The sequence below is a fragment of the Halichoerus grypus genome, chromosome 9, assembly GCF_964656455.1.
Source record: "Halichoerus grypus chromosome 9, mHalGry1.hap1.1, whole genome shotgun sequence".
Taxonomy (NCBI): Eukaryota; Metazoa; Chordata; class Mammalia; order Carnivora; family Phocidae; genus Halichoerus; species Halichoerus grypus.
In genome coordinates, this window is record NC_135720.1 from 112,379,317 (window position 1) to 112,389,193 (window position 9,877).

The 9,877-nt window shown below is 58.4% G+C and overlaps 1 protein-coding gene across 4 annotated transcripts; it reads right to left on the reverse strand.

Annotated features, from left to right (window-relative positions):
• Positions 1-623: 623 nt before the first annotated feature.
• On the reverse strand, positions 624-9,489 carry MAPK13 (mitogen-activated protein kinase 13). 4 transcript variants are annotated; one of them, XM_036096919.2, is made up of 12 exons: positions 8,949-9,159; positions 8,005-8,134; positions 6,689-6,747; positions 3,656-3,764; positions 3,426-3,455; positions 2,991-3,038; positions 2,771-2,885; positions 2,579-2,650; positions 1,843-1,922; positions 1,512-1,590; positions 1,206-1,382; positions 624-961 (listed from the first exon to the last, which is right to left on the reverse strand). In XM_036096919.2, the coding sequence occupies exons 1-12, from the start codon at positions 9,065-9,067 to the stop codon at positions 879-881; spliced, it is 1,101 nt and encodes a 366-aa protein (XP_035952812.1). In that variant the 5' UTR covers positions 9,068-9,159; the 3' UTR covers positions 624-878. The 4 variants fall into 4 exon arrangements, with proteins under 4 accessions (XP_035952812.1, XP_035952825.1, XP_077911536.1 ...); XM_036096932.2 differs by lacking the exon at positions 6,689-6,747 and having other exon boundaries at positions 3,656-3,739; positions 8,949-9,160; XM_078055410.1 differs by lacking the exons at positions 624-961; positions 1,206-1,382; positions 1,512-1,590; positions 1,843-1,922; positions 2,579-2,650 and having other exon boundaries at positions 2,776-2,915; positions 8,949-9,461.
• Positions 9,490-9,877: the final 388 nt, after the last annotated feature.

Here is a 9,877-nt window from a genome sequence, read left to right on the forward strand (position 1 = left end):
TGCAACTCCCTCAATTTAGCAGCCAACACGTTCGGCTCCGCGACAGAGCCCAGGGCCCGGGAAGGGGCCCCTCCCTCGTGGCCGTCTGTAGGGGGTTAAATGGTGTCCTCCCAAAATTCGTGTCTGCCCAGAACCTCAGAATGTGACCTCACTTGAAAATAGGGTCTTTGCGGATGTAATGAGTAAGGACTGGGATGAGGTCGTGCTGGATGAGGGCGAGCCCTCGGGTCAATCTCTGGTATTGCTCTAAGGACAGACGGGGACAGACAGAGCTCCACCGAGGGCAGGGGGCCGTGTGAGGACGGAGGCAGAGACTGGAGGGAGGCAGCGACAAGGCCAGGCACACCAAAGAGGACGGGAGCCACCAGAAGCTAAAAAGAAGCAAGGAAGGATTCTGCTCTAGAACCTTCAGAGGGAACATGGCCCTGGCGACACCTTGATTTCAGACTTCCGGCCTTCAGAACTGTGAGAGAATACAGTCCTGTGGTTTCAAGCCTAGTTTGTGGTGATTGGTCCCAGCAGCCTTAGCAAACCAATACACCATCACTGCACGGCCCCCCGGCCCGGCTCTGCCCGCCCCTCAGCCCCACTACAGCCTCGAAGGAAGGACCCCGCACGTGGGCGAGTCTCCAGATGGACGTTTTAATGTGGCTGGTTGCGATCAGAGCTATTTTCTCCCAACCAACATCTCTGAATCCTGCAGCTACGAGGCCTGTTTCCTACACCAGGACAAGGCCCCTCTCTCCTCCGCCCGGAAGGCGATAGTCCCAGAAGGGCTGGACCAGAAGTGACAAGCAGATATGGGTCCTAGGGGCAGTATCCGGCAGGCGGTGCCATGGGGCAGGCCCTGGGCTCAGCCAGGGGTCCGGCTAGACGGGTCACTGCAGCTTCATGCCGCTCCGGCGCCGTGAGTCCTTCCGGGCAATGGGGCTGAAGTTCACGATCTCCTTGTAGAGGTGCTCTGCGAAACACAGGCTGGCTCGAGGTGTGCAGGGGGTGCTGAGGGAGAAAGAGAGCCCCCTCCCCCGACATAACGCGGAGCAGAAGTCTGCTCAGGGAGCAAGCAACGCACGCAGGAGACAATATCTGCTCAGAGAGGAGGCGGCAGTGGGGATCCCGGAGGGCGCGGGCCAGCTGAGGCCAGGCCTGGGAACAGAGCGGGCAAAGCAGGGACAGGCCGGAACCCCGAGGCCCCCAGCTCTTACGCTTCCATTCATCCACTGTGAGTTTCTCATGTTCTAAGGAATCATCAAACGGCTGCGGGGACTCTGTCTCCTCCTCAGGGTCTCGGAAGGGCTCAAAGAAGGGGTGGGCGAGGGCCTGCGAGGCCGTCAGGCGCTTGTCCACGTCCAGCTCCAGCATCTTCTCCAGCAGGTCTATGGCTGCAGCGACAGAGCTGGCGAGTCACACCCCAGGCCCCACAGAGCCCCGCCCGCCGGGACAGCCAGCAGCCACCACCCCCCACCCCCCCAACCCCCTCCCCCCACCAGGAGCCAGGCCCCAGCACTCACCCTGGGGGCTGGCGTGCGGGAAGAGCTGAGAGAAATCCTTCTTGGGGCTCTGCGGCAGGGCCTGGATGTAGGATTTGGCCTGGAAGACAGAGGAGCAGTGAGTAATCCCCCACGGTCAGCCTCTCGCGGCTCAGGCCTTGGGGTAAAGGGCGGGGCCTCCAGAAAAGCCCCAGAGCCGGGCTGAAGGCTCAGGTCAGAGTCCAAAGTGGGATGAAGGCAAGAAAGAGCACCTGCCAGGGCAAAAGGAGGGGACGGGTGAGCCCTCCTTCCCATGTGGGCCTAGAGCCCACGGGACCCCGGTTAGGCCCGTCTAGACCCACTTGCCACTCACCGCTTTGTCATTCAACTTCTGCACAAACTCTGCGCCCGGCACCCCGGTCACTTTCAGGATCTGGGACAGCTGGTCCAGGTCTCGGCAGAGGGTTAAGGCTCGGCCTCGCTCTCCCGCCGCCCGTCCATCACTCCCACCCGGGCGCTGAGGCAACCATCCAGGAGCCAGACGCGCTCTCAGGGGAGGGCGCAGGTCTCTGGAAGGCTTCCCACCCGCCTTCCCACCCCCATCCCACCCAGCCAGCCACCCTCCCGTGGGTCTCTCCGTCACCTTCCCCCACCCTCACGCTGAGTTCGGCGCCGCAGACCCCACGTATTCTCCTCAACACCCACACAGCGCACACGGCCGCTCAGTTAGTGCGTGTGGTGCCAACACGTGAAGTCTTTTCTACATGGTGGTGGAATGGCAGGTGACTGCTTTTGGGCAGTTCCCTTATCTGCATTTTAAAATCGTTCTACGGTGAGGGGCGCCTCGGTGGCTCAGTCGGTGGAGCGTCCGACTCTTGATCTCAGCCCAGGTCTTGGTCCCGGGGTCATGAGTTCAAGCCCCCTGTTGGGCTCCACGCTGGGTGTGGAGCCTACTTAAAAAAAAAAATCAAATAAATAAACAAACAAATAACACTATTCTACAGTGAGCATGTATCGCTTTCGCATTAACAAAAAAAAAAAGAGAGATTTAATCAAGTGTCTGTTGAAGGAGTGAATCCCTGGAGTTTGGCTTTTCCAGCAAAGGATACAATCTTTCCCCTTGAACAGAGTTTTCCCCGTCAGCATCTCTGCCATGACACAGCCCACAGACCAGATGTCCACTGCAGAGGGAGGGGAGGACGAGCTGAGCTGGCGGTCAGTCAACCCAGAGTAACCAAAACGGCCTTGGAGGAGCCCCCAGAGAAGACCCCCGGCCCCTCCCTGGGCAGCTGACCACTGACCAGTCTGGTTGTAGTGCATCCAGCTGAGGATCACCTCGGGGGCCCGGTACCAGCGGGTCACCACATAGCCTGTCATCTCAGCATCTGCATGCCGGGCCAGCCCGAAATCCAAGATCTACGACTCAGGGGACACAGGGAGAAAGAGCTGCTGCAGACAGGAGGCTCCCAGGGGAGAGGGGCCCACCCCAAGGCCAGGCTGACCCTGCCTGAGCCCGCTCACCTTCAGCTCGCAGTCCTCGTTCACGGCCAGGTTGCCCGGCTTCAGGTCCTAGATGAGAGGAGAGAGCGAGCGCTGGGCTGAGAGGTGGAGACAGGAGCTTGTCCCCCTTCCTCTCTCTCTGGGTGTCAGCCTTCTTGTGTATAAAATGGGGGCTGGCCTAGGTGTCCTCTTGGGCCCATCCAGCTCTAAAATACTCTTGATTCTTGGAGCCTAAATCACCCAGCTCAAGGCTCGCTTTGTTTGCAGCATCCAGAAAGTTCCCCAGAACACAGCGTTCTTCTGAGCAGGCCTTCCTGGGCCAAGGTTGGGTCTGAAAAATCCACGTTCCAAGCTCCAGAGGATTTTCGCCTCCCCACTCCTTTCCTCCTTCCCGGCTGTGGAGAATCCCTCCGGGGTGGAGGGGCCTCTGAGGACCACTGCAGAGAAAGCACTCACCCTGTGGATGACCCCAGCTGAGTGGATGTACTGTGTATGAGAGAGAGAGAGAGAGAGAGAGAGAGAGAAGGGTGAGTCCAGCTTCCATACTGGGGGCTTCAGGCCTGCTCCAAACCCCCTCCCACCCTGTCCCACTGTGCTCTTCCAGCCCCCACGGCCTGGCATTCCCCAAACCTTGGGTCTCAACACCAAGGCGCCCCCCTCGGCTACCTTCCCGGCCCCCCGCGCACCTTGAGACCCTTGAGCATCTGATACACCAGGTACTGGATCTTGTCCTCACTGAACTCCATCCCCATGATCTTCTGCAGGTCCGTCTGCATGAAGGGCATCACCAGGTAGCTGCAAAGCACGAGAGCTTCTTGCCAGCCCCAGCCCCACCCAGCCCCAGGTCTGAGCTCAGAGGGGCTGCAGGGACCATGGCAGAACAGAGGCCTTCGAAGTGGCCTCCGTGTGCAAGACCCAGCCCCACCGCAGCCAGCCAGACCCCGACACGGGCTTCCTGGCTTCTGGCTCCCGGCCTGGCCACGGCGGCCGCCCCGTTGGCAGAGCTCAGGGTCAGCATTTTGGCTGAAGTGTGCTCAGGAAAACCAAATGGAGCTGTGCTCCCTCTCTTCAAAGGCGCCCTCTCCTTGCCCGCCTCCGCGCCCCCCAGAAAGCCACAGCTGTGACTTAGGAGCACCTGCCAGGATTTCCTTCTGCTTCTGTCCAAATACTTTCTCCCCCAGAGGATCATGCCCAGCTGGGAGAGCTCCACAAACCACCAAGAATGTCTGCCCTTCCAAGAAGGAAGTAATCAAACAACTTCCAGGAGGGCAGAAGGAAGAAGGAGTAGCTGAGCCACGGCACCCTCTGATCAGATTGCAAAACAGGTCAAGGTCAGCAAAATATAGCTGTTGCTCAAGGTAGTAACGGCAAAGTCCAGAACAAAAGATGATAGATTTAAAAAGGAATATTTACCAAAAAAAAAAAAAAATGGTGGAAGCCATCTCTATGAGCCTATGATTTTTTTTTTTTAAGATTTTATTTATTTATTTGAGAGAGAGAGACTGAGAGCATGCGCATGAGAGCACAAGCAGGGGGAGGGGCGGAGGGAGAGGGAGAAGCAGGCTCCCTGCAGAGCAGGGAGACTGATGACTCGGGGCTCGATCCCAGGACCCTGGGATTATGACCTGAGCCGAAGGCACCCTGAGCCTGTGATTTTCTGAAGCTTTCTTCTACCGGATCATCCCCTCTCCCCCATGGGGGCCCTGCTCCATGCACGGTCCCCTCCCCACTGTTGTCCTTCACCTCCGCATGGACCCTCTCTTCTCAGCTGACAAACTTGCTGAAGTCCTACCGTGCTTGAACCACCTTCCCTTGACTTGTTTCTTCAAAGAGCCACCCCCTCTCCCTCTTTCCCTCCACAACCAAACTTCTAGAAAGAATGGTTCATACCTCTTGACTCACTGCCTTACTTCCAATCCCCTGACAACCTGACATCTGCTCCCGCCCCTCCGAAACCACTCTGATCAGTCTCACCAACGGCTGCCCAGCACACGCTCCCGGGGCTCCCTTTCTTCCTATCGGACCTCTTGCAAAGTCTGACCCTCCCTCAAGATTCTCTGTTGATCTCTTAATCGACAGTATTGTATCGTGTTCTACCTGAGCCCGGACCTTCCTGAGCTCCAGATTTATGTGCAACTGCTGATTAAACACCCAAACATTTATAGGCTCCTCAAAAGTTGTGTCTAAAACAGAGTTCATTATCTTTCTCCCAAGATCTGTTCTCCTGGGTGCCTGGGTGGCTCAGTCATTAAGCGTCTGTCTTCGGCTCAGGTCATGATCCCAGGGTCCTGGGATCGAGTCCCACATCGGGATCCCTGTTTGGCGGGAAGCCTGCTTCTCCCTCTCCCACTCCCCCTGCTTGTGTTCCTGCTCTCGCTATCTCTCTCTCTCTGTCAAATAAATAAATAAAATCTTAAAAAAAAAAATAAAAAATAAAGATCTGTTCTCCTTCCACCTTGTATTCCAAGCAGGAGCCTGGCATCCTGACCTACACCCCTTCTCCCGGCCACCGCGTCTCCCAACAGATAAGACCTTTTGATAGTCCTGTCTCCTGATGGGTCTCAAGTCTGCTCTCAGCATCACCTCCGCCTTAGTTAGATCAAGGTCTGGGACACCACTCTCCAGGCTTTCTCTGCTCCTAGAGCTGCTCCCTGTTTCCCCCCCTGCCAAAGTGCACCCCCAAATCGATCTGACTACTCACCCCAATGTTCAAATCCTCCATGGACTTGAGGCTGCCTGTGGGATCAAGTCTGGGCTCTTCCCTTGACCAAACCAGCCGTTGGCCTTCACTAGTCACACTGAACTTACCCACATTCCCCTCACAGTCCAGTCTCAGGCCCCATGGCCTTGCCTTTGTCCTCGCAGTTCCTCCTACCTACTACGCCTCAGCACCTTTACCTCACCTGAACATCTACTCACCCTTCGGCGCTGAGTTCGAGCACTGCCTCCTCTGTGAAGCCCCGAGGCAGCATGCAGCCCCCCCCGCCCCGACCATACTTAGAGCACCCACCGCACTACTGTGAGTCTTCATGTAGAAACTGTACCCCCACCCTGCCTGGGAGGGGGCGCTGGTCCACTTTAAATTCCCAACGCTAAGCCCAGCAACTGGCTTTATAGGAAAAAAAACTTTAGAATCACTGCATTAAATTTAAAACGAAAGCATCCTAACAAAGGGACCTTCGGCTGCATTTAAAATAGGGGTTGGGAAAAAAATTTAAAAATCCACCTTCTCAAAGTTTCCTACGTTGTAGACCAGGCCAAAGCCATGCATTTAACAACTAAATTTCCTGGGTCCGTGTGACTCTGTCAAACACCCCATCAGCCAGAGGGGACCAGGGCTTCCTGCTAGGAAGAGCCCCAAGGTCCAGACCCACACCTGGGTCCCCACGGAATGGTGAGGTAAGTTGGTGCGGACCCTGTGAGGACTGCCAATGAGGTGTTGGTGGTATTAAAGCGGGGAATAGAGAAGCAGATGAGCATACAGCTCCTGTCAGGCAAGCCCCCCACAAGGCCCCTCCCATCCCTTCTTGCCCACCTTCCTCTCCACCCCCTCCCCCGCCCCCCGCTGAAAGAACCTCCAGAGAGAATCACACAGCGGTGGACAGCCCAGGACAGGAAGCCCGCTGCCCAGAGGGGCGAATCTGGACTCTCCCCTAGCCGGCTCCCTAGCGGCAAGCAGGGCCTGCAAATGCCCTAGACCTCAGCGCAGCCCGACTCACAAGTCATGGAAGCTGCGCAGGGAGGAGGCTGAGGTGAAGACATCCAGGAGCCCGATGACCTGGGGAGAAGGTTGCCAGTGAAGCTGGGCAGCCGCCACAGCCCTCTCCCCCTTTCCATGGGGCCCAGCCGTGCACACAACCATCCGCCCTTTCCTGATCCACCGTCTGCGGCAGGAGGCAGGTTCCCAGCCTTCTTGGGAGCAGTAAAAAGGGCAGAGGGATCCCCTTAACTGGGAGGGAGCTTGCAGTGCACAGCGATGGGAAGTCAGGCTGGGGAGAAGGGGAATTGCCCCCCAAGTCTGGGGTTCAGGGCAGGCGTGCAAATTCACTCTCAACTCAAGGAGGCAACCACAAGTGGTGAAGGGAATGGGAGGGAACAGGGAAGGGGGTCTTCCAGCCAGCAGGCTCCCTGCCCTTGACCTTGGGTCTCCCACCACATCCATCCTTGCCTGCCAAAGGGCTGGTTCGGAGCCGGGGCAACGTCGCCCCTCGCTGGGGGCCCTGGGGAGGGGTTTGCTGAAGAGGAACGGGGCTTCATATTTGTCCACGATATTTTGAAATCATTTTACCAATCTAGGTATCCTAGAGCAAAGCCTGGTTGGTAGGCCCAGCGCTGGGTGGCTAGTCTTCCCAGCTGTTTCTATCAGACAGGATATTCTAATGGTTATGCACTGAGGCCTGGGGCCAGGCTGCAGAGGTTCAAATCCCAGCTGGGCCCCTGACTAACCATATAACCTATTAGTCTTTCTGTGCCTTGGTTTCCCCTTCTGTACATGGGAGTAATAGTACTCAACTCCTGTGATGTGAGGATTAACAAGTTAGTTTATGCAAAGCTCTGACATAGCACTTGGCCCACAGGAGGTGCTCGAGTACCTATGGTTATTGTTGTTATCAGAGCCACGTGTGGAGGCCACATTAACCGGGATGCTGGGGGCACCCTAGGTCCGAGATCTAGAACAAATTACAAAGTTTCTCCGCGCCCATTCCTTCGCAACACCGAGGAAACAGTAAGTTTGCACCTCACAAAGTTCATTTTGCTCCACTGCCAAAAAACCCTTTGCACCCTTCCTGGGAAGTAGGTAGGGCAGGTCCCGGCACCTCATTTTAATGAGGTGAGGAATAAGGGCGGGAGGGGCGGGGAGGGGATTGGCCCTGTCCTGCGCTTTCTGTACCCTCTCAGGCCATCTCCCCCACACATGGGGGCGCGGAAACTGGTCAGGAGCCTCCCGGGCCCCCCTCCCCCTCCACAACCCCTCTCCTCCGCCGCCCGCCCACCTGCTCCAGAGCAGCCCCCAGAGCCCCCAGGCCCAGCCTACGTTCTCATGCTGCATGTGCTTCAGCAGCCGCAGCTCTCGGTAGGCCCGTTTGGCCAAGATCTCGGACTGGAAGGGCCGGCTCAGCTTCTTGATGGCCACCTTCTCCCCTGATCGGTTGTCGATGGCAGAGCTGGGGGGCACGCACAGGTCGGCTTTCTTTCCTCCCCAGCAGCCCCCACGCCACACCCTGGGTGCTATCTCCCAGGCCACTCTGGTGAGCCCAGGCCATCGTCACCAAAATCCCTCCTGGCCAACGGGCTGGGCTGGGAGGAAGGGAACCCGCCAACTGGGAGGTGAGGGAACAGCCTCAAGCGCAGTGAGGGCTATTGGGGGGGTGGGGGACTGGGGGGGCGGAGGGGTCAGTTCTGCAGCGGGTCAGACCCAAGGTCATGCCAACAGGATCCAGAGCCCGGAGGGAAGCTCACTCTGCACCTTGGCAAGTCTCAGTGTACCCACTCGTAACAACGGGGATTTGCCTGGATGAACTCTAGGGTCCCTTGTAAGGTTCAAGTCCTGGAGAACCAGACCCAGTCCTAATTCAACCCACAGAGACCCCACAAAGCCGGTGAGAACAGTGAGGTGGCGTCCGTAGTGGCCGCAGGCCAGCCTCGGCCACAACCTGAGGCTTCTGGCTCATCCTGCGCTGCCCCGTCGCCTCCTCCCAGCTCCAAGCGCTTAGTCCGGGAAGAGCCCCCGCCAGGGTCTTCCGAGCCCGCGGGACTCTGGGCCTTGGGGTCCTGGCTCAAGGTGGTGGGCGCGCGGCCCCGAGAGCCCGGCAGGAGAGGGGACCCCCCCAAGGTGGGTTCCGGGAAGGGGTGCACTGGCCGGCCCGGCTGGTCGGGAGGTTCCACCTGCGTCCCGGTGCCCGCGCGCCCGCCGGCCCGACGCCCCGCGCGCCCCCCCCCCTGCGCCCCCCAGCGGCGCGCAGGCACCGGGGCTCTCACCACACGGCGCCATAGGCCCCGCTGCCTACGTGCGTCGGGGACACGTAGGTCTTGGGCAGCTCCCAGGCGATCTTGTTGACGTCCTGCTTGTAGAAGCCCTTTTTCCGGGTGAAGCTCATCCCGGGCACCCGATCTCGGCGGCCCCAGCGCGGCGCCTGCCTCCGCGGCCCGCCGGCCTCCCGGGACCAGGCCCGCCGCCCGCTCCTCCCCCGCGCGAGGGCGGGGTCCCGGGCCCGCGGCGCGTCCCACCTGCCTGCTCGCCCAGGTGCGCCGGGTGCGGCCACGCCCGGGCCTGCCCCGACCGCCCCGGCAGTGTGGGGCCCGGCACGGGAGCCGCGGCCCGGGCGGCAGGTGCGCTGCCCCGCAGGACGGGGGTCCCGCGGCTGGCTAGAGCTCAGGGGCTCCCGCGTAGGGCGGGGGCGGAGACAGGGCCTCTCAGGTCCTTCCGGCCCGGGACTCGGTAGGAAGATCTGCGTGGGCATCGTGGTGCGGCCACTGAAGACAATTTTGGAAAAACAAAACCAAACCCCACAACTTTTTGATTACGGGAAGTTTCAAAAGAAGTTTCAAAAGTACGAAAGTAGACAGAATAGCCCGATGCTTCTCATCTGAATGTGCCCTGAATCCCCTGGGCGTTTTATTTGATTAAAATACAGATTCTGGTGCAGTTGACTTGGGGCGGAGCGAAGAGTCTGCGTTTCAGACAGGCTCTGGACGGCGCTTTGATAGTGAGGTTCTAGTTGAATCTGCGTGGCCCCAGTGCCTCAGCTTCAATAATTATATCAACCCTTAGCCAACTTTGTTTCCATCATTTTGAAGCAACACCAGGCATCACATAATTTCATCCATAATATTTTCATATCGCCAAAAGATTAGGGACTCCTTTTAAAACAACCACAATATTTTTATATCTAAAATTACCATCCGTG

Excerpts from the sequence above, each read along its gene's own strand:
- MAPK13 (XM_036096919.2), bottom strand. The coding sequence starts at position 9,067 with ATGAGCTTCACCCGGAAAAAGGGCTTCTACAAGCAGGACGTCAACAAG. Across the intron at positions 6,748-8,004 it reads AGCACATGCAGCATGAGAAC|GTCATCGGGCTCCTGGATGT; the intron begins GTAGGCTGGGCC and ends CCTTCTCCCCAG. Across the intron at positions 1,923-2,578 it reads TCTGTTCAAGGGGAAAGATT|ACCTGGACCAGCTGTCCCAG; the intron begins GTATCCTTTGCT and ends CCCTCTGCCGAG.